The sequence below is a fragment of the Urocitellus parryii genome, chromosome 6 (genome assembly GCF_045843805.1).
Source record: "Urocitellus parryii isolate mUroPar1 chromosome 6, mUroPar1.hap1, whole genome shotgun sequence".
NCBI classification, from domain to species: Eukaryota; Metazoa; Chordata; class Mammalia; order Rodentia; family Sciuridae; genus Urocitellus; species Urocitellus parryii.
In genome coordinates, this window is record NC_135536.1 from 95,258,512 (window position 1) to 95,281,449 (window position 22,938).

Sequence of the window (22,938 nt, forward strand, 5' to 3'; positions counted from 1 at the left end):
TCTGACTGGAGTGAGATTACATCTCAGTATGGTTTTCATTTTGCATTTCTCTAACCACTAGCCACTAGAAATGATGAACACTTCCTTTGCTCATTTAATGACTAAGGGTTTTTTTTTTTTTTTTTTGGTGTGTGTGTGTGTTAAATTTTTTGAGTTCTTTATATATCTTAGAGATTAATGGTCTATCTGAGGTGCAGGTGGCAAAGATTTTTCTCCCATTCTGTAGGCTCTCTCTTCCCATACTTTATTGTTTCCTTTGCTTTAAAGAAGCTTTTTAGTTTGATTCCATCCCATTTGTTGATTCTTGATTTTACTGCTTGTACTTTCTTGTTAAGAAAGTTGGTTCCTAAGTCAACATGACGAAGATTTGAGACTATTCTTTCTTCTATTAGGTACAGGGTCTCTGGTCTAATGCCTATGTCCTTGATCCACTTTGAGTTGAGTTTTGTGCAGGGTAAGAGATGGGGATTTAATTTCATTTTGTTACATATGGATTTCCATCTTTCCCAGCACCATTTGTTGAAGAGGCTATCTTTTCTACAGGAAAAGAAGAATTCAGAAACTATCCCTGTTTGCCAATGACATGATTCTGTACTTAGAAGACCCAAAAAACTCCACAAGAAAACTTCTAGAGCTCCGAAGTAAATTCAGAAAGGTAGCAGAATATAAAAATAACACCCATAAATCAACTATTGTCCTATATATAAGTGATGAATCAACTGAAAAAGAAATTAGGAAAATTAACCAATTCACAATAGCCTCAAATAAAAAATAAAATATTTGGGAATCAAATCTAACAAAAGAGGTGAAAGACCTCTATAATAAAAACTACAGAACACTAAAGAAAGAAATTGAAGAAGACCTTAAAAAATGGAAAGATCTCCCGTGTTCTTGGATAGGCAGAAATAATATTGTCAAAATGGCCATATTACCAAAAGAACTAGAAATATTTTTTTAATATTTATTTTTTAGTTGTCATTGGACACAATATCTTTATTTATTTATTTATTTATTTTTATGTGGTGCTGAGGATCAAACCTAAGGCCCCGCACGTGCTAGACAAGCGCTCTACCGCTGAGCCACAATCCCAGCCCAAAGAGCTAGAAAGATTTAATGCAATTCCTACTAAAATTCCAATGATGTTCTTCATAGAAATAGAAAAAATACTCATGAAATTTATTTGGAAAAGTAAAAGACCCAGAATAGCCAAAACAATATTTAGAAGAAAAGTGAAGCAGGAAGCATCACAATACCAGATCTTAAATTATACTACAGGGCTGTAGTAACAAAAATGGCATGTATTGGCACCAAAACAGTCAGGTAGACTCATGGTACAGAATAGAAGGCACAGAGACAAAACCATATAAACACAATTATCTCATACTAGACAAAGGCACTGTAAACATACATTGTCATAGTTCTTAAATCCACTGAGGACAAGGACGATGCATGTGGGCATACAGGAAGAATGAATAAACCAAACAGGCTGACCATCCTCTGTTATTTCTAACATATTTTCAAAACGATTTATTTATCTCAGCTTCTTTGATTCTGATACCTGGGCGGATTCTAAGAATATAATTTTTTGTATTTCTTCAGATAACCCTGTTACTGGCATATTACTTTTTGAGGAGATTAACAGAAAAAAAAACCCAAACAGTGGTTCATGTTCCTTTACATAAAATAAGTGACAATGGACAAATAGACTGACTATGTGCAGATACTTTACTCAGTCTTACCTCCTTCAGGAAACACAAGTATTTCAATAATGATACTGTCACCACTCACAGACACTATTTATTTTTATATGGTGCGGAGGATGGAACCCAGTGCCTCACACATGCCAGGCAAGCGCTAAACCACTGAGCCACAACCCCAGCTCCTAGTCCAAGTTTTATTCAGGAGTAAGAGAAGGATTTATCCCAGGGAAGAGAACTAGCCATTTGGAGAATAAAATGGTTAGTTGGTTTCATTGGTACACCCTGAGTCTTGCTCATTCAGCATGTGTGTGAAAACAGTCTTTTTAAAAATTGATCATGACTACATATAACCATAAAGTTCTAATAAAAGAAAAAAGAAAAAAAAACACACAAAAAGTTTATTTCCTTGTAAAAAATCCATCTATTCTTTTTGACTCTTTAGGAAAGATATAGTGACTCTTGGTAATAGTAATAGTCAGCAGGTGTCTGTCATTTAGCTTACTTTTGGGGAACATACCCAACTTGTAGAAGTAATTTTAGCATTTCAAAATGGCAAATCATATTGGTTGTCTTTTACCAAAATATTCTCTCATACTTTTATTCTTAAATTCACTTAAAGATAAATAAAGAAATGAACATAAAAAATAAGATAAATAAAATTGGTCATGAACCAGTATAGGGTGGGTTTTGAATCACATAAATATGCCATTTCTCAGTATCTCCAAAAGCTTGGCTAAGAATTGCCCAACCTACAGCTAAAGGGAAGAAAGAAAGACAATATATAAAACTTCCCAATCCCCCTAAAGAGTGTGACTTTTGCCAGGCGCAGTGGAGCACGTCCAGGAGGCTGAGGTGGAGGATAATGAGTTCAAAGCCTGCTTCAGCATCTTAATGAGGCCCTAAGCAACTCTGCAAGACTCTGTCTCTAAATAAAATACAAAAATGGGCTGGGGATGTGGCTCGGTGATTAAGCACCCCTGGCTTCAATTCCCTGTTACAAAAAAAAAAAAAGTGACTTTTAGTGACATAACTTTGATAACTTTGGCATGAGATCTAAGCTTTGCTCTCCAGATCTCTAGATCTCAGATGCAGATCTAGATTCTTTTCATCCCACTTTGATTCCAGGCAGACCCACAGTTCTACTATTTGGTATCAAGCATGACACTAAGATTTAAAAGATTCATCTTCTGTTGTTCTCATTTTCATATGGTTTCCTAACTGGGTAGTCATGAGCAAGAGGATGAGAACTGATTCTTATGGGACAACAGATCCTTCTTTTACTTGTTTTGGACAGAACAGTTATTTTGTTTTTGTTAGAAAATTCTAAATTCAAAAGTTTAGCTTCTTGGGTCATCCACCAGATGGTGCTGTGGGATTGCAACAGGGAGTACACACCTTAGGAAAAAGGAGCTCAAAGAAGACGGCCTGCTGTCAGTTCATGGTTAAGGGATGTCACCAGTGCTATAGTGCATGTACTTCATAACCACGACATAAATATAAATTAAGTCTCCATTTAATTGTTTTAAGTTTTGTTTAGTGTTTGTTTGTTTGTTTAACTTTCTTCAGAGACTCAGAACTATGGTCTTCCTATATCCATATAATTCTATAAACTGGGGCCTCTTACAGACTAAATCCAGAGAAAATATTCAAACCTTCTTGGACTGCTACACACTTGGAGTAGTATTAGAAGAATATGGATTTCCTCATTGACAGCAATTACAGAGGAAAGCTGTATTAGTCACTAGGTAAACTCAAAACATTCTTACTGGAAATTGCCTTTTCAACAGAAAGGACCTTTTATAAAATGAAGAGTTCACAAAAGGGTCTTAGCTAAGATGGGGGAAAAATGACAACTGTCTGATTTGCATGCACTAATGTGAAAGGTGAATTAAGCACATGAGAGACAGTGGGAACATTGAGGATTACTAGCAGGATGCCTGGTCTCCTCTGCCCACCTCCACTTCCTGTCAGTCATACTCTCGGCCTCATCCCTGCCATCTGGCTCCTGGCTTCACTAGTCCACCAAAATTCTGCTTCCCAAGGTGAATTTAATTTCAGGACTGAATTGCATTTGCCATCTAAATTTCCCTAATGTCTTCTCCGGGAGAAACTTGCCATTCCTTGTTCTTGGGAAGCACTCATCTTCTGATTTCCTTCTCTTCTGCTCCTGACTACTCTGGAGCATCATACTATCTTTGACTTCTCCCATTCCCTAAAATTCTCAGCCTTCTTCTTTCTAGATTCCTTCTTTGGTGATCTCATTAACTCTTATAGTTATATTCTAGCTTTTACAAACCTGCACTGAAGGTGTTCTTTTTCTCTCTCCCTGGATCCCTCCCCTCTTTACCTTTTTTTCTTCCTCTGTCTCCCTACTCTCAAGACCCACTCCTTGGGCTTCTCTTGTCTGCCATTTTTACCTAGATGGACCAAATTCACTAGGTAATTTTATAACATCATCTTTATGGTTTCATTATTTTTAATCAAGGATTTAGAACATTTTTTCTAATGTTTGTAATGTTCATTGTAAAATTTTTAGAAAATTTAAAAAGTACTAAAAAGAAATAAAAATTGCACAAAATCTTACTATCTAAGGACAACCACTATTCATAATTTAGAATGTGTCTTTCAACCTTCACCCCAAAACTTACCTGGGGTCACACTAATCATACTGCTTTAGATCCTGCTTTCTGTACTTAATAGCATTAAGAATATTTTCCCCACATCATCACTTACTCTTCAAAATAGTCTTAATTAATGCATAATAATACATGATATGGATCCAGCTGAATGATTTTCCATTTATAAATATTGAATTAATTTTATTTGTCCTGTTATATAAATAATATGACAATGATCTGTATTGCTTAATCTTTGTGCATGTCCTAATTACTTCCTCAGAAGTGACACTGCTGGTTTGAACATGTCTTCATTGATGCAAACTGTCAAATTGATCTGAAAAAATGCTTGAATTTATACTTTTTATCAGCAGTGTTCAAATGTTAATTACTACTCACATTTTGCCTTTTTTTCAATGTTTTAAATTTGAAGATAAATGTGGTGTTAATTATAATTTATGTGTCTTTGATACTGAGACTAAATTTTTTTCCCCCAAAAGTGCCTTGTAATGTTCTTTTGCTCAGGATCTGGAACTGGTCCTTCCTCATACTGGCTGGTTACCTTAAGAAAATACCTTACTTTTCTCAATTCCAAGGTTGTTGTTTTTTTTTTTTTTTTCCTGTAAAAAAGGAATAGGCTGGGGATATAGCTCAGGTGGTAGAGTGCTTGCCTCACATGCCCAAGGCCTTGAATTCAGAGCTAGCACCACAAAAAAAAAAAAAAAGTAATAGTGTTGTGACCTACCTTATACTATTGTTGTTATAATTAAATGACTAAATGTGGACAAAATACTCTGAAAATGCCTGACATATGGTGAGTGTGCAATACATAGTAGCTATTTCATTTGCCCTATTTTTCCATTGTGTTGCTTGTCTTTTTCCTATTTTTGTTGAGAATTCCCATTTCTCTAGTGATACCACTCCAAATCATACAGCATAATAAAAATAGCTACAATTTATTACTTATTTACAATAAGTCAAACATTGAGATATTTGCATTGCAAACAATTCTCATGGAGTCCCTGAGAATATTTGATTTCTATTTCTACATCAACCTTCATGTCTAAATAATCATCAAAAACTTCAACCTACAAATTTGGTCTAAACTTCTCTTCCCTAGGTCCTTACCTCTCACCCTCAACCTGCACAAAAACAAACTCAAAATGGATCAAAGATCAATCAACAAATACATGAAAAAAAATGTTCAACGTCACTAGTAATTAGGGAAATGCAAATCAAAACTACTTAAATATTTCATCTCACTCCGGTCAGAATGGCAATTATCAAGAATATAAAGCAACAGTAACTGTTGGTGAAGATGTGGGGGAAAAGGTGCACTCATGCATTGCTGGTGGCACTGCAAATTGGTGCAACCACTCTGGAAAGCAGTATGGAGATTCCTTGGAAAACTTGGAATAGAAACACCATTTGACCCAGCCATCCCACTTCCTCAGTCTATACCCAAAGGACTTAAAATCAGCATACTATAGTGAAACAGTCATATCAATCATAGCAGCTCAGTTCACAATAACTAAATGTGGAAGCAACCTATATGCCCTTCAATAGATGAATGGATAAAGAAATTGTGGTATATATACACAATGGAATATTACTAAGTATTAAAAAAGAATAAAATTATGGCATTTGCAGGTAAATGGATGGAGCTGGAGAATATCATGCTAAGCCAAGAAGGGCAATCCCCCAAAACTAAAGGCTTAATCTTCTCTCTGATAAATGGATGCTAATCTATAATGGGGGGGCATGGGGAAAAATGGAAGAACTTTGATTGGACAAAGGGGAAGGAGAGGAGAGAAGTGGGCATGGGAGCAGGAAAGATGGTGGAATGAGATAGACATCATTACCCTATGTACATGTATGACTGCACATATAGTGCAAAAACCCCATCATGTACAACCAGAAAAATGAAAAGTTGTGCTCCATTTGTGTACAATGAATCAAAATGCATTCTTCTGTCATGTAGACCTAATTAAAATAAATAAATAAATAATTTTAAAAATAATAATAATAAAGGAAGCATTACAAGACATTAAAAAATAGATCAAAGACCTAGGAATTGGATCAGAAACTATGCAACACCTATAAGAAAATGTAGGGTCAATACTCCAACATAAAGGTACAGGTAACAACTTCCTCAATAGGACTCTTAAAGCTCAAGAAATAATATATTGGAAATACAAAAGAAAGCTTATTAAGAAATGAGACAGCATGAAATTAAAAAGCCACAGTAAAGTAAACAAGAATGTGCAGAACCTTCAGAATGGGAGAAAATCTTTGCCAGCTACTCTTCCAACAGAGGATTTATATCAAAAGTATATAAAAAACTAAAAAAAAACCCAATACCATAAAACAAATATCCCAATTAATAAATAGGCAAATGAACTAAGCAGACACTTCTCAAAAGAAGAAATGCAAATGACCAGCAAATATATAAAAGATGTTCAACATCTTTAGTATTAGGGAAATGCAAATCAAAACTACACTGAGATTTCATCTCACTCCTATTAGAATGGCAGTAATCAAGAATACAAACAATAACAAATTCTGGAGAGAATATGAACACTGTTGGTGAGATTGTAAATTATAGCAACCACTATAGAAATCAGTTTGGAGGTTCCTGGAAAGTCCAGGAAAGGAACCATCATATGACTCAATTATACCACTCCTTGGTATTTGTCCTAAAGAATTAAAGTTATCATACTATAGCAATACATGAATACCCATGTCGACATTGATATAATTCACAATAGCCAAACTATGGGACAGCCTAGATATCTGTCAATTGATGAATGGATAGGGAAAATATTATATATCTATATATCTATATATCTATATATAGATATATAGATATATAATGTTTTATTTAGTGACAGAGAAACATAAAATTATGTCTATTTGCAGAGAAATAGACAAACCTATGAGAATATTATGTTAAGCAAGATAAACCAAACTCATAAACAAGGGCTGTATGCTTTCTTTATGTGGAAACTAAAGAGGAAAAAGGAAAATAAAAGGGCAGGAGTGGTGGGAGTCCTATGAAAAGTGAAGGGAGACCAGTAGAGTAGAGGAAGGTGACCTGGGGGAAGGAGGAGGGATGGAAAAGGGGAAATACTGGAGAACTATATTGACCAAATTGTTATATTGTGTCCATTTATATATCCAATAATAAATCCTACCATTATATAATTATTATAATGCACCAGTAAAAAATTAAAATTTTAAAAAACTGTCCCTTGCTTCTCCAAGGCAGTTTAGAACTAATGAGATATCCCTGGAATTGGACTCATAAACTCCAGACTGGTTTTCTGCCCTCCAATATCACTTTACAGATAAAACTGCCAAAAAAAATTATATTATAACCTCAGTAGAATGACAGAAGCCATATAATTTGTATAAAATTCACAATCTTTGATGGCTTCTAGTGGCCTGCAACTGATACCTAATAATTATTTGTGTCCTCAAAAGCTGTGTCACTATCTCTTTGCAGATACCATGAATCCGGGGGCTTAAATGAGGGGGAAAGATTTAACATTAGCTTAGTGTGCAAGCAGAGGTATATTAAGAACACAGTAGCTTCTCATGGGTCTTTTTTAACAAGATAAGTAAGAGAGGGGGTGAGGGGACAGGAAAACAAGAAACAAGTGATGGGGAGACAATTAACTTTCAAATCTAAGAAAAATATCCTAACTTCTAAGTAGAGGCCCGTTTTCCTAAAGAAGAAACAAAGATGAGATGAAGGAGGAAATAAAATTATGCTTTGTCCATAATGTTATCTCTGTTATTCATCCCAACAACACCAGGTGGTAGTCGCTATTATTCCCACTTTCACAATTAAAAAGTCGAGGTTTGAAGATGTGACAATCTGCCTAATATTATATAATGAAATGGTGGAAAAATTATTATTCTAACCCAGTCTTGCTTATCCCAACATTGATCTTATTTCATATATATATATATATATATATATATATATATATATATATATAGGCTAATGGCTGAAAGAAAAACTGAAAGTTCTGTTGGGGCTGTTTCTCAAAGCCCATCGATGACCTCACTCAAGAGTTCTCATGAATGCCTTCTCATAATCCACATGCCAGGATCCCTATAGATCCCTTTCATGCATCTCATCTCTGATATACTACTCAGGCTCCATGGGAGCTTTCTAAGTGAATGTGCTGCATGTTTTTCTCTGCCTGTTTCACTTAAGCAAGAGAAGGAATCTGAAAGCACATGGATTCATTCTTCATGGCCATTATTCTCAGCAACCAACTATGACTCTTGATTGCCTCACCACTGTTACTTAAGAGCAATAACATGTCCAGATAAATTCAGTGACTGGTGGCAAAGTTACTACACATCTATGTTTCCTGACATATTTTTTTTCCTTTCATCCTGTTCTTTTCATGTTAGGAAAAGAGAAAAAAAAAGCTTCTTGTTCAGAGGTCTTTCCAAATATAAATATAGCAAGCCATTATTCTCTAGGCAGGATTAAAAGAAGTTGCTCTTTGCTGGAATCCTTTGCCATGCTGTTACTACACCATATTGTTCCTGTCTCTTCTGCCCACCCTTTGACCATTAACTATTCTTCATTATTTACCTTAGTGTGGTTTAATTGTAATGGAATGTTTTGTAGTTTTTTTTTTCATCTATTTCTTTCCTCTTCACTTTGCCATGTTCTTTTGGCAAGCATTTACTGAACATCTACTGTGTGTCAAGCTCTGTGTCAGCAGCTGATTCTCATCATTTCACTTCTGACAATCACAATTACTTCCAAATGGATCTCCCTGCTTCAATTTTTTCCTTGAATTCACCTAATTCAGCCTGTTGCCAAACCATTCTTTATAAAGCTTTGCTTTAACAAACAGCACATCTACCCATTTCTTCACAGAATTAAGTCCCTATATATTAGCTCTTTTCTTTATGCCCTCTGGATACTTCTTAGACTTTGTTTTTTTTCTTCTTTCATATACATTCTGCAGTTTAGTATATTCTACTCATTTGCCCCCTAGCATGCCATATGTATTTCCATCACTGTGACTTAGAGCTCTTTTAAAAAATTTCCAAATCCTATTCCATATTCACTTACTAAGTGGTTTGGAGCAAACTCCATTCCTGGGGTGGCAAAGGTTCCTTAACTAATAGGTTTTAGTTAAGGAGGAGAACTGACCTAATCTCATCTCTAAGAGGAGGCTAAATGTCCTAGAGTTAGGAATGAGAAACAATGCTAACCACATCTGTCCAGCAATGTCCAACTACATGAGGAACTTCAGGCCCTTAAACCACAGTATGGCTGGATAATGAGTTTCTTAAGCAACCTCGCTAAAGTCCCAGGATGAGAGATCCAATCAACTCTTCCATTCGCTCAATCAACAAAACAGTTTTTGTGCATCACCTATGTACTAGGCATTGTGATGAGTACTTGGGAACAAGAATGAGTAAGAGAAATAGATTTCTGCCCTCATAGGAATTTTAGCCTCATAGCATATAAACAAGTGCCATGAATAAATATGATAATAAAAATATGGGTGTTAAGAAGAGAAATAAAGTGTTATAATGCACCAGCGTAAGATGTGCTACTGGAAGTAGGAGGTACTATCAGTCAAAGGTCTCTTTATGAAAAATAAAAGTGAAATTCCAGACTCCTGAATAGCAAGTACACAGGCTCAATACACATGCACATATACACACATGCACTTACACACACACACACACACACACACACACATCAATGCCAATGCAGGCTGATAACTTCAATGGCTTGGGTCTTATGTGTATTTTACTTGCCCACTGGGGAAATGCATCCAGCTCATGCAGTCATAACCAAAACAGCTTCCCTTTTGAGTATACACATAGTTTATGGTTTTAGTTATAGTTAAAATTTTTAGTTTGTGGATCTCTCAGTGACAAAGATTTAAATCCTACCTACATATTTTTTTCTACTTTGCTAGCAAAGTTATTTATTTCCAACTTAAATACATAATATTTCTAAAATTCAATATAGCACTCTAGTGATACTCATAACTCTGCATATTAAAAATAACTGCCTTTTACTTTTTAAAGATGGTATATGACAGCTCTCAACAAAATCTAGAAAATGCTTTCCTTACCTCGTTGATTAACTGGGTCTTTAGCTACATAGGCAACATAGTCTGTAGTATCCTATAAAAAAGGGGGGAAAAGATTACATTTTAATTGGAAACATTTTTTTAAGAAATAATTTTTTTATTTTAGAGAAAAATAGATATAATAGCCTATTATTGTATAGATTATAGATTGATTTTAGGCATGTACTATATGTGGAAAGGAAAAGAATATTGGACAATAAAGCAATTTGACATATATATATATATATATATATATATATATATACACAACATGAAGAAAAATGGACAAAATATATTCAAAGAAAAAAAGCTATTAAATTGTATGTCCTCTTCTATATCATGTGAAGAAAACCATGACAGTTTTTCTACTTTATTTAAATGATATGCTGCATACATATATTTGAAGTGCCTGCACATCTAGATATAACTGCATCTGGACTCAACTTTTAGCTCATTGTTTGTGGTTACATAAGGCCCATCATTAAACTTCAAAGTTCAACAGTGAAAAAAAAAAGGATTACATTTTAAGTTAATGAATTGTACCATCAAAAGATAAGAGTACATTTAGGACATGATACTGAAGCAAGGACTTAAATATGAGTGTTTTTATTTCAAGGAAAAAAAAAGCATTGCAGGAGGGACTACAATATATACTACACAATTTAACATTTATGGAGCCCATATTCTCTGTCCCTTGGGGAAAGAACTTGAAGATTAAAAATTTAGAGGCTGATCATGTCATTAAGAATAAAAAAAGAATTCAGATAGGTGCTATGTTAGGACATATTCATTGAAAATATCTGGGTACTATAACTCCTATGTTGAAAATTGAAATATTAGCGATTATTCAATCACAAAGGTGTCATAAATGAGGATGTAGCATTGTGATTTCTCTGTTGTCCAAATAGATATGACGTACATCAGAAAATAAACAGATTAAAAGACATGTTGAGTTTTGTGTCTGTTAGCTTGCATGTATGCAGTGCAAGCTAACTTAAGGAATAATAAAACAAAAATACAATATATTTATTTGATCAATACATAGACAAAAATCTTTTTTTAAAAAAAGAGAATGCATGAAAAACTAAGTTCAAAAAGACATGTGCTACCAACTGTAAAAATAAACACACAGAAAAAGCTACTTCACAATTCCAGCTTTTACTGAAAACAGTAACCTGATGAATGGTAAGATTTTAATAATTAAAGATGCTTTTTGTTATCTCTAATCTTGGAAAAAAAATACGTACAATGCCCTTTGCAGATTAAAAGTATGACTCTCTAGAGGAAAGATGCAATCAACTGGCAGGAAATAAAAATCCATGTTTGTAATGCCCTCAAGGACAATCACTTAATAACTCACAGTGATTCATACAGGAAGTAGATAGCAGGGTCAGCATAACTCGTCTTGGGTTATTTTTAAAAATAACATACACCTAAATAAATTTCTCATGCAAAAAGAAAAAAAAAGATTTGAAATATATTCTAAGTCAATGAGGTTGTATATATGAGCTTTGTTTTATATTAACTTAGAAGAATAAAAACTGCTGAAGACACTCTCATTAAGTTGAAGAAGTGGCACGATGCCAGCAATGTTGTCTGGTGCAATTGATGGGAAAGAGGTCATGGGACCTCTCCAGTCCTCAGTTTTCCTCATCTTCAAAACAGTCCTCAACATTCTCATAACTTTAAAATCCTGTGAGCAAACATCTAGGAGAATTTGAAGAATGTTCAAAAGAATAATACAAATAGCACAGAAAATATTTTAAAATGGTGTATTTAATTTTTGACATACTCGCAATGCATTTTTTAAATGTAGAAAGCACATAAGGCTTAGAAGCATTTCCATTCAGAGCTGATAGAAGGAAAATAAACTTTTTTTTAGAGGACAGAAAATATAAGAGTGAACAAAGGCCACAGGCAAGGAAGAATACTCAGTATTTTTGAAACTTGGAGAAAATCTGGTAGAAAGAAAATGGCTATGTTAGACCACAGGGACTTATAACTCAGCTTCCTACCTCTTAGACCCAGTTAGCTCTGAGAATCCTAAAACAATTATGGACATGTGTCAGTAATAGTTACCTTGTGACTATGTGCCAGGCACTGTGCTAGCATTTTACGTATCATTTCACTGAAGTTTTGCAACACTGTGAGGCAATAGGGATCATTCCCAATCTTACAGCCAAGGACCCTGAACCTTAGGTTAAATAAATCAAGTAACCTGATTCCAACACCTAGCACTACACCACACTGTCTCCGAGACATAAGGGTAAAACTTCAGTGGGGGTTTGTTAGTGCTGATGCTTAGGATGGATCCATATTACTATTTAAATCTGAATCAATAAGCTTTCTCTACAGCCACAGAGAGCATAAGGATTCCACTCAATTCAACAGGTACATGTTTTTTCACAGTGTGCTAGAGATTTTTTGCTGTTTGTTTTTGGTTCAGACAGTGCTTTGGTGAATTTAAAGAAGTAAAGAAGGGCTGGGGTTGTGGCTGAGTGGTAGAGCACTTGCCCAGCATATGTAAGGCACTGGGTTTAATTCTCAGCACCACATATAAATAAATAAATAAATTTAAGATCCATAAATAACTAAAAAATATACTTAAAAAAAGAACTAAAAAACAAAGGCAAATAAAGAATAGATGAAAAGCCTTAAGATTCTGGAGAACAAGAACAGAAATCATGCAGGGCACACCTGAGTATAAATGAGGGTTTACACACTAATCCTAAAATGATAGCAACCCTTAAAACTTGAAAAGGGTATATTAGACCAAACACTAATAGTTATTTTTCACATTACACTTACAGAACACAAGACACAAGAAAAGTATGAGTTCCTTCATGGATGACCAAGCTATAATAGGTAAAAGAAAGGAGCTCATGCTGGTGGTTTTCAGTTTGGATTCACTGAGCCATCTCTGTTGTACAACCCTTCATGTCACTCCTGAGGATAGATTAAAAGGCTGGGTAAATCAAAGTCCAGAGCTACTTCTGGGCTCACATAGCAGCTGTGAAGCACCAGCCATCTTGCATGCCCTCTGTTTGCTAATAATTAGCCACCCATGGCATCTGGCAGGGTGGTGGGGGAAGCTCTTAAAATTTAGTTCATTTATATTTGGTATCATCATGGAATTAATATAGTCATTTGAAAATAAATGCACCCAAAAGTAAGGAAGCAGTGAAGCCTAAAAGGAAAAATTGCATATCTAAAAAAATAATAAACAAATAAATAATAATCTTATAAAGGCTGTTTTTCTTTTATATGCTTCAAAGAAATTCGAAGGCAGATTGTCTTGGTTTATATGCTTAAATACTTTTGAGTCACTGGTAGCCATAGCGAAGAAAAGTAATTCTGAATATTTTTTAATGGATTAATTTAAATGGCACTTAGCTATATACTTTACACAAAAGATCGTTACATAAACAATAAAGTGGAAGAACCTGCTCAAATACTTCAGTAACCAGTAAATCAATCAATGATCTACCTATAGTAACTTCCAGACTTTACATATCTATCACAGAGTTTAAACAAATTCAAAATATTGCAGTGATAACATCTGACAGATTTAGGTATTGTTTTATTTTTTAACTACCCTTTCATAGCTATCTTGGGTTTCCAGGTTATATGGCTCATCATATATGACTCTAAGTTTTATTCCTCAGTTAAAAGCGAGAAACTGAGCCAGGTGTGGTGGCACCTGTGTGTAATCCCAGCAGCTCAGGAGGCTGAGGCAGGAGGATAACCAGTTCAAACCCAGCCTCAGCAACTTATCGAGGCCCAAAGCAACTTAGCAAGACTGTCTCAAAACAAATAAAAAGAGCTTGGGATATGGCTCAGTGGTTAAGTGCCCCTGGCTTCAATCTCTGGTTTAAATAAAAAGGGAGGGGTAAGAAACTGAATGGAATGGATAAATAAAAATGAGCATTTAATTGGCTCATTTCTCAAAGATATAATATTTAATAATACTATATTCTTACCCACCCAGAATATATTATCTCCTCTGCAAAGTATTTGTTGTCTATTTGTGTTCTCCATTAGTTTTCTGGATGTTATCAATGTTCATTATTTAAGTAATACTTTGCCCTGTTTTAACCTTCCAAATGTTTACAGGTACAAGAAAATGGCCAATAATATCACAGGGGAGCAAATTTATTCTTCTGTTCTCTCAGTTTAAACATTTGTTTAAAGGTTTGTTCCTTGTTCAGTCACATACTCCATAACTTCAATGCCCCTATTCAAAGACTCTAGGTCCAGTAACAGTGCAAGAGGGAGTGAAGGAATGACACTCCAATCCACAAAGTAGGCTTGGAGAGAGAATTAAGCATAATTTGTAGGAAATGAGCCCCACATTGGTGTTTTGTTTTGTGTGTGTGTGTGTGTGTGTGTGTGTGTGTGTGTGGTGCTAGGGATTGAACCCAGGGCCTTGTGCATGTGAGGCAAGCACTCTACCAACTGAGCTATATCCCCAGCCCCACATGGTTTCTTGATAGAACATAATTATAAGTTCTCTGACCAGCTAAGGTTTTTCTCCATGGTTTTTGCAAAACCATTCTAGATTAAGCCTTAGTTGATGGCCAGGATGGCAAATAGGCTTCACATATACCAAGTCCAGTTAATTAGTAGCCTGCCTAGAACTTTGTGTTGAGAAGAATTCTGAGAGCGGATTGACAACACAAATAGACATACTTGCTTTTCATAGTCTTGGATGCTATCAACAAGAAGCTTACCAGATGACAACTTCATGGCTAATAACACAATGAAGTACTATTAGCTAGCTCATCTACTAATCCAAATATTTTTATATTCTGTAACAGAAAATATTTTGCCCAAGCCAAATTTGTATTACTTGTTACATGTAGCTATTCAAAATATAATAAGATATTTGGAAAAGACATATAGTGACTGATAGGCTTTACAAGAAAGTTTTTTTACCTTGTAAAAATAACTTATGAAGCCATACTTACAGGATCCCCTCCAGAAGCAAATGAAATTGATTGCATATGATGATTTGCAATAATCTGAAAAACATAAACAAACATATATAATACTATAAATTATTATTCCTAGTTATGTATGGTCTTACAGTAATGGACATACATGTATCCATTTTGTTTTTACCTTCTTAGCATTCCTTTGGAAACCACCCCACCATATTCCATAATAATCCATTTTTTATTGCTTTTTGGTACTGGGAATTGAACTCAAGACCTTGCATATGCTAAACACATGTTCTGCCACTGAACCACACAACCCCTCTCCCAAATAATCTAATTCAAACCATTAGAGTCAGGTGGTTTTGACATGCCCATCTCACTGCCCCTCCCTACCTAGATGAACTAGATTCAGGTATATCCAATCAGATATAGCAAAACCAATCAATGTTTTCTGGAAGGAACTGAGATGGATGATAAGAGAAAATGCATCTCTCTCTGCCATTAAGGACAGTGTAAGCAAGCCCAAAGTTTCTGGGGATCATCTTTTGCTGCCACATGGGAAAAGTCTGCTGGAGTCCAAAGTTTCCATCTGGAGAAAATCAGAGATAGAAAAAAGTCTGGTGGAAACATTTGTTCCATCACTTTAACTAATATATTTTCTCCCTTTAATTTATATTTTTGTTTCTATTTATTGTTTTTTGCATAGTTTGAATTTGGTTTCAGTCATTTACCATCAAGTGGATATGCACTAAGAACATTAAGACTGCCAGTAAGTCAAGTAAGACTCAACATGTAAACTGCATTAATTAGTCAAGAAGATTGTCTCTTTTACTTGAGATTCTAGTTTGTTTGCTGGTTTGGCAATCATAGTATAATAAATAACCAATTTGCAGAGATTATTTGTTATACAGGTTTAAAGTTTCATTAAAATACCAACTATACACTATTGACTAATCCTGTTTCAGAACTGAGTGACAGAATTAAAATTACATATATATGACCAATCAATTCTACTCCTACACATATATCCCAGAATTGAGTAAATATGTACAACAAAAGATAACCTCAAGAAAGATAATAAATTCCCTGTTTAAAATAACTCTAAACTGGAAAAAATTCCAATGATGACCCCTATGATATTCAAACAACAGACTACTATTTAGCAATGCTGTGTTTGTTAAACAAAAGAACCCAAACACAAAGAATATATACTGCATGATATAATTTATTTAAGTTCAAAACCAGGCAAAATTATCTTATTGTGTTTGCAGTCAGGACAGTAGCTATTTCTGAAGCACAGGAAGGGGGTAAAGTGATTTTACTGTGATGGTACAAATGATCTGGGTAGTGATTACACACATATGTTCATTTTGTGATAAATTACATACGTTATTTATTTGCTCTTCTATATATTTCAGTAAAACAAAATATCTGTTCTACATTAATATTTCTCTTATCATTCATCTCAGTTCCTTCCAGAAATATACAATATACAAAGATCAATGTCATTATCATGTATCAACAATAGTTTATTAGACACTGTATCCAGGGGGCAAAATGGGAGGAACATTTTAAAAAGGTATACTTAAGTATTAAACACACAAATTATCCGTCCATGATAAGGTCAACTACAGTATATTTACATAAATGAGAAAAAAAAGCAAAAAGTTAAATCTTTATGACATTGTTTGAGGCTTATTTTCCCTTTAAATGGAAGACGGGTTAAAATACATACAAAAAATCGCAAAACCTCCTTTTTTTCCTACAAGTTACATAGAGATTCATGTAAATACAAAATAAGTGTGTGTTGAGGGGAGGGGGGTTCTTAAAAAATAAGCACCAAATCGATAATCGTGGAAAGTCAGCTCCTGGGAAAAGATGTAGAACCAAGCATTTCTTCACAATTTTTAAAGAAAATAGCGTTATTTGCGAATTTAACTTTTTTAAATAACAAAAATTTAAAAAGCAGCCTGGGTCATTTGTTAATATGTTGCTCAGTGGTTGCGGATATTGTCTGGCCTGGAGACGTGGATTCACAAGTCATTCCAGCAAGGATTAAAGGTAAACTAAAGGCTTGATGCCACTGCCAGGGGGAGGAAGAGGGAGGGAGTGGGATGGGAGTCTGAAGTGCTGCTACGGAGGCCACGTATTTTACAGTTCACAGCATCATAAGCTGAAGTACTACGTGATGCTCTTGGATACAGTCTCAAGGCAGAGTTGAAACGGTCAAATCAAAACGCACCCAGCTGACATTCCCCGAGGAACGCGAGCGCCCCGCACCACATTCGCGCGCCGATCCTGCTTCGGCGTCGAAGCAACGCGCGTGCGTAAGAGATTACGCAAGCGCGCAGCGTTTGCGCACGCGCACAACCGCTCGTCCGCGCATCTCTTCTTTTGCCGAAAGCGCTTTGCAGGAGACTGAGCTGTTTCAACAATGTCGGAAATGGCAGAGCTGTCCGAGCTGTATGAAGAGTGCAATGACCTACAGATGGATGTGATGCCTGGCGAGGGTGACCTTCCGCAGATGGAGGTAGGCAGCGGGAACCGGGAGCCATCCCTGAGCCCCTCCCGCAACGGGGCCCCGCCACAGCTCGAGGAGGAAGGCCCAATGGAGGCGGAGGAGGCCCAGCCAATGGCGGCGCCAAAGGGGAAACGCGGCCTGGCTAACCGGCCCAACCCTGGGGAACAGCCGGGCCAGATCGCGGGCCCAGACTTCGAGAGCGAGGATGAGGGCGAGGAATTTGATGACTGGGAGGACGACTACGACTATCCCGAAGAGGAGCAGCTGAGTGGTGCGGGCTACAGAGTGTCAGCCGCCCTTGAAGAAGCCAACAAGATGTTTCTGAGAACATCCCGAGCAAGGGAGGCAGCCCTGGATGGCGGGTTTCAGATGCATTATGAGAAGACCCCGTTTGATCAGTTAGCTTTTATCGAAGAGCTTTTTTCACTTATGGTGGTCAATCGTCTAACCGAAGAACTCGGTTGTGATGAGATTATTGATAGAGAGTAGTTTAATGCAGATAAGAGGAGGAAACTACTTGAGGAGAGACCCAACTTTCCGCTGTTCTTTGGGTTCATTCCAAATCGTTCTGTGGCAATGAAAAACTTGATTCGGGAAAAAAAAAAAATTGGTTTTTGTTTTTCAGAATACAGGACAATAGGACAGTGATTGCACAGTTGTGAAAAAGACAAAGCATCATGAAAGAAAAGGGGTCTTAAGACTGTTGAAATCTGTTTTCCAAGAATGTCCTGAAACACCTATGGCTTTGACTTTGTTATTGATCAAGATTATCCTTCCACTGGGGAAGATATCTAGTCTGTAAAGAAGGTTTTACAAGAGTGAATCATGACCAAGACAAACTGCCAATACAGGAGCCCACTGATACGAATTCTAAGAGGGGAAAAACAAAAAAACATACAAGTTATTTGGACTGAAAAACGTGTAGAGAAACTCAAAATTCTACTTAGTGATCTAGCCAAGTCATGGTTATCAAAGGCTAAATTTGGAGTGTAAGATGAATTGAGTATTCATTTACGAAAGGATAAGTGAATTAAAATATATGTATCACATATGCTATATCTTAAAATGTGTTTCCAAGAGCATCTGAAATTTTGTACGTGTATTTTGATCATTTATAAAACCGTGATCTATTAATCCAGGAAAATCTATTGACATGACTTTTAAAGTAAAAATGTCTTTTTACAGAGTTTCAAATTTTGACATTAAAATGTATGTGAAAATACCAAAAAGACAAATTATTTCTAATATCCTTATATACTAGGGAAGTTTTGTTTTGCTTGCTGATTTTCGTTTAACTTGACAGGTGAAAGACTTTAGTTGAACTTGGTATTGTAACAACTGTTGGTGAAAATTGTCAAGTGAAAGGAAAGCCCTCTACTTTAAAAAGACTGTATGCACAATAATTATGCTGTCAACCTTTGAAGGTTTTAAACCTGCTCAGAAATTCACCTCAGTATCTGAAGTTTCCCTCTGTCTCCTCCTCTAATTAAACTTGTTATTCCTTATGCACCAGCATTGGAGATAATAAAATTTCTTGTTCTGTGTATTTTGTTTGGCTATTAGTATTGCGTATGTACTTTGTACACTACTTTTTATTGTATGTATCACTACACCCACTTTGTGGTTTAAACAGCCAGTATTTTAAGAGGAAATTATCTGTCTGCAAATTTACAAATTAATTTCTGGAAATAAAACAATTACTACCTATAAAATTTTGCCTACCTAAGGAAACCTGTCCTATCAATGAGTATGTTGCATGGTTATCAAAAACCAGAAGTTCCATGCAAGTAAGTTGTCAGAAGGCTATGCCAAGCAATATGAGTATACCAGCAGGTCTTACCATGAACAATAAAAGGGTTCCACAGATGGCAGTTAAATACAGATTCAGTGTAATAGGACCACTCATATCCTTACTTTATAGCCATCCTGTCTTTTGGCGTGGGGGAGTCCAATAAAATAGAGGACTGACAAGGATAATGAGATCAAACATTGGCTTGGTTGAAAGGGAAGGGAAAGATGGAGGAAAGACAGAAAAGAGGTAAATGTTGGTCCTTAATCCTACTACCTCCCCAATACCTTGGGTCTTCCATTAATTTCTCATCTAACTTGTAGCTACAGTCAGGTGAGTCTGGGACTTGGGGTGGAGGGATGCCAGTGTACAATAAATACGATAAGTAAGACAGGCTCAAAAAAGAATCTACAAACAAGTTGAAATTGTTTCTGGGACTGAGTACAGAGCAAGGGATGGGGTGCAGGGAACTACTCCTTGTTGCTTTTTGTGGGGGAGGGGGGTTACTGGGGATTGAACTGGGGCATTCAACCACTGAGCCACATCCCCAGCCCTATTTTGTATTTTATTTTTAGATAGGATCTCAATGAGTTGCTTGGCACCTCCCACCTGCTGAGCCTGGCTTTGAACTCATAATCTTCCTGTCTCAGCCCCCAGAGCTGCTGGGATTATGGACATGTGCCAGGGCACCAGGCTTCCTGTTGCATTTGTAGGTTCATCTTGGGGAGAAAGACCTGGGCTCTGAAACTGATGGTTTGTTGCTCTTAAAAAGAACCAAGAACAGTAGCACAGGCCTGTAATCCCAGTGACTTCAGGAAACTGAGGACGAAGGATTCCAAATTAGAAACTAGCCTCAGCAACTAGTAAACTGTCCCAAAATGAAAAATACAACTGGGGATGTTGCTCTGGTAAGGTGCCCCTGGCTTCAATCCTCAGTAACATACAAGCTGAGACCACTGAAATAGTTGTTCATATTTACTGAAAATAAAAAGTTAACATATTCTAATTTGTGTATATATATATATTTATTTATTTAATGTTAAGGTGGCAAAATGGAACCAGACTGCCTGATTCAAATTTGGGCTCTACTAAATTACTTCAGTAACAGTAAATTCAATCTCTCTGGTTGGGTCCTAAACTGAAAATAGTAATTGGATGTGCCTTACAAATTGTGAGGATTAAATGCATCTATATGTATGTATAAAATACACATACAAAAGATACATATTATATATGTATATATATATGTGTGTGTGTGTGTATATATATTATACACACATATGTATCTTCATTTAGTGGAAACAAGAAAGGAGTTCTGGGGTATTCTGATTTTGCAAGGGGGAGGGGATTTGGGGTGAGATTAGAGAATTTAAAGGAGTTTAAACATACAGAGTGTGATTGGGGTTGTCTATTTTCCAGATTGTGTGTATGTGTGTCCCCATAGGTATTATATTTCCTTACATCAGATGTCCCACATTTGCTCACCCAGGTCTATTTTGTTTGGCTCATGCTAATAATTTAATGAAAGACCAATATCTCAATTCAGAGGTAGCAGCTAAAAACAGGTTTTCAATTTTTATTTTCCCCAAAGTGGGATATATGCCAGCCCTTAAATAGTCCTCTGTTGCAAAACACATCTGATTCACCTTTAGGAAAGGTGTTGTGTTTGCCAGGTTCTCCAGTGTCATCTCCCCATTATAGTGGCAAGTAGCACTCACCATTTATCATTATTCTTGCACCCTTATTTTTTTCTTGTGCCTGGACAGTTTGCATTGCCTGGCTGCCCTCTAGGTATTTGAAGTTGTTTCTTCTCGTAGAGACTAAATGATATATCTATTTCTCAATGACGTTTTTTTAAAAAATCTGTTTATTACTCTTCTCAATTTAATAGCTATTAGAGTTAGTGACAGTTTTAGAAATGAATCAAGAATTGGTGGGAATGGGAACTACTGAGACTTACATTTTTGTTTAAGGTCCTAAAATATTATAGTATTTATAGTTTCACTTTATTTATAGTTTCACTTTCCTCAGTTACGTTACTTGTGGTCAACTGCAGTCTGAAAATTTCTGGAAAATTCTAGAAATAAGTGATTCAAAATTTTACTGCACACCATTCTGATTAGCATGATGAGATTTCATGCTATCCTGCTTGATCCCATACAGGACCTCAATCATCCTTTACCCAGCATATCCACATTGTATACATTACCTGCCCCACAGTAACTTAGCCCTTTCATTATCAATGAATCCACTATCATGGTATCTTGGTGCAAATAATCCTTCTTTTACTTAATGCCACAAACAAAATAGTAGTAAGATAGGCAATTTGGATATGCCAAAGAGAATTCATATAGTGCTTCCTTTAAGTGAAAAGTTGAAAGTCTTTGACTTAATAAAGAAAGAAAAAATCCTATGCTGAGGTTGCTATGATCTACCTTAAGAACAAAACAGTATATATAGGCTTTGGTTTGCACTGGGGTTTCAGGCATGCACTGGGAGCTTGGAACTATTCCCCACAGATAAGGAAGAACTACTGTATTAAAGTATGTCAAGAAAGACTGTTGCTTGTCAGATGTGGTTGGCTCATGCCTGTAATCCCAATGGCTCAAGAGGCTGAGGCAGGAGGATTGAGAGTTCAAAGCCAGCCTCAGCAACATAGTGAGAGGCACTTACCAACTCAGGAAGACCCTGTCTCTAAATTTTTTTCAAAAAAGGGCTGGGGATGTGGCTCAGTGGTTGAGTACAAAGGTGCAATCCCCTGGTACCCAAAACAAAAACAAAAAATAAAGCCTATTGCTTAAATTTTAAAACAAGGAATATATAAAACTCATATAACTTGCCTTTCCAAAATGTATTTTCTCACCCCCAAATATGGTAGTTGTTTAAACATTACACGTTTAATACAATTTTATTTTCTGCTTCTGAAGCACTATGAAACATCTTCTAGGAGTAAATGTTTATATTCTTAATGATCTCAGTGACTGAAGATAAATGGAGCCACCTAAACAATAGGTGTTATCATCTATTCATATATCCATAAACTTGAACCTCTTTATGTTTTCATTCCATAGTGTATCTTTAAAGGCTGAGAAGAGTGGGGAGGCATTAGCATTTCTTTTTATTTATTTATCTTAGAACTTCCAGGGAGAGCTTTCTTTAAAGATTTAATTAATAAATCCTTTTCTCATGCTACATTTATAAGGTCTCTCTTCTTTACTGCCTTCATTCCTTGAACATTTTAGTTGCCCTTCCCA

The 22,938-nt window shown here is 35.9% G+C and overlaps 2 protein-coding genes across 2 annotated transcripts in view; one reads left to right on the forward strand and one right to left on the reverse strand.

The window, feature by feature from the left end:
* Shc4 (SHC adaptor protein 4) overlaps positions 1 to 22,938 on the reverse strand; it is a 123,970-nt gene that overhangs the window by 33,535 nt on the left and 67,497 nt on the right. Inside the window, exons 5-6 of the mRNA XM_026390639.2 lie at positions 15,405 to 15,458; positions 10,441 to 10,492 (exon numbers count right to left, since the gene is read on the reverse strand). Coding sequence (XP_026246424.1) covers positions 10,441 to 10,492; positions 15,405 to 15,458 — 106 coding nt within the window. The remainder of the gene's footprint in view (positions 1 to 10,440; positions 10,493 to 15,404; positions 15,459 to 22,938) is intronic.
* On the forward strand, positions 17,748 to 19,441 carry Eid1 (EP300 interacting inhibitor of differentiation 1). Its single transcript, XM_026390652.2, has one exon. It carries the CDS (start codon positions 17,809 to 17,811, stop codon positions 18,382 to 18,384), a length of 576 nt encoding a protein of 191 aa, XP_026246437.1. The 5' UTR covers positions 17,748 to 17,808; the 3' UTR covers positions 18,385 to 19,441.

Coding starts and splice junctions, on each gene's coding strand:
- Eid1 (XM_026390652.2), top strand. CDS start 17,809: ATGTCGGAAATGGCAGAGCTGTCCGAGCTGTATGAAGAGTGCAATGAC.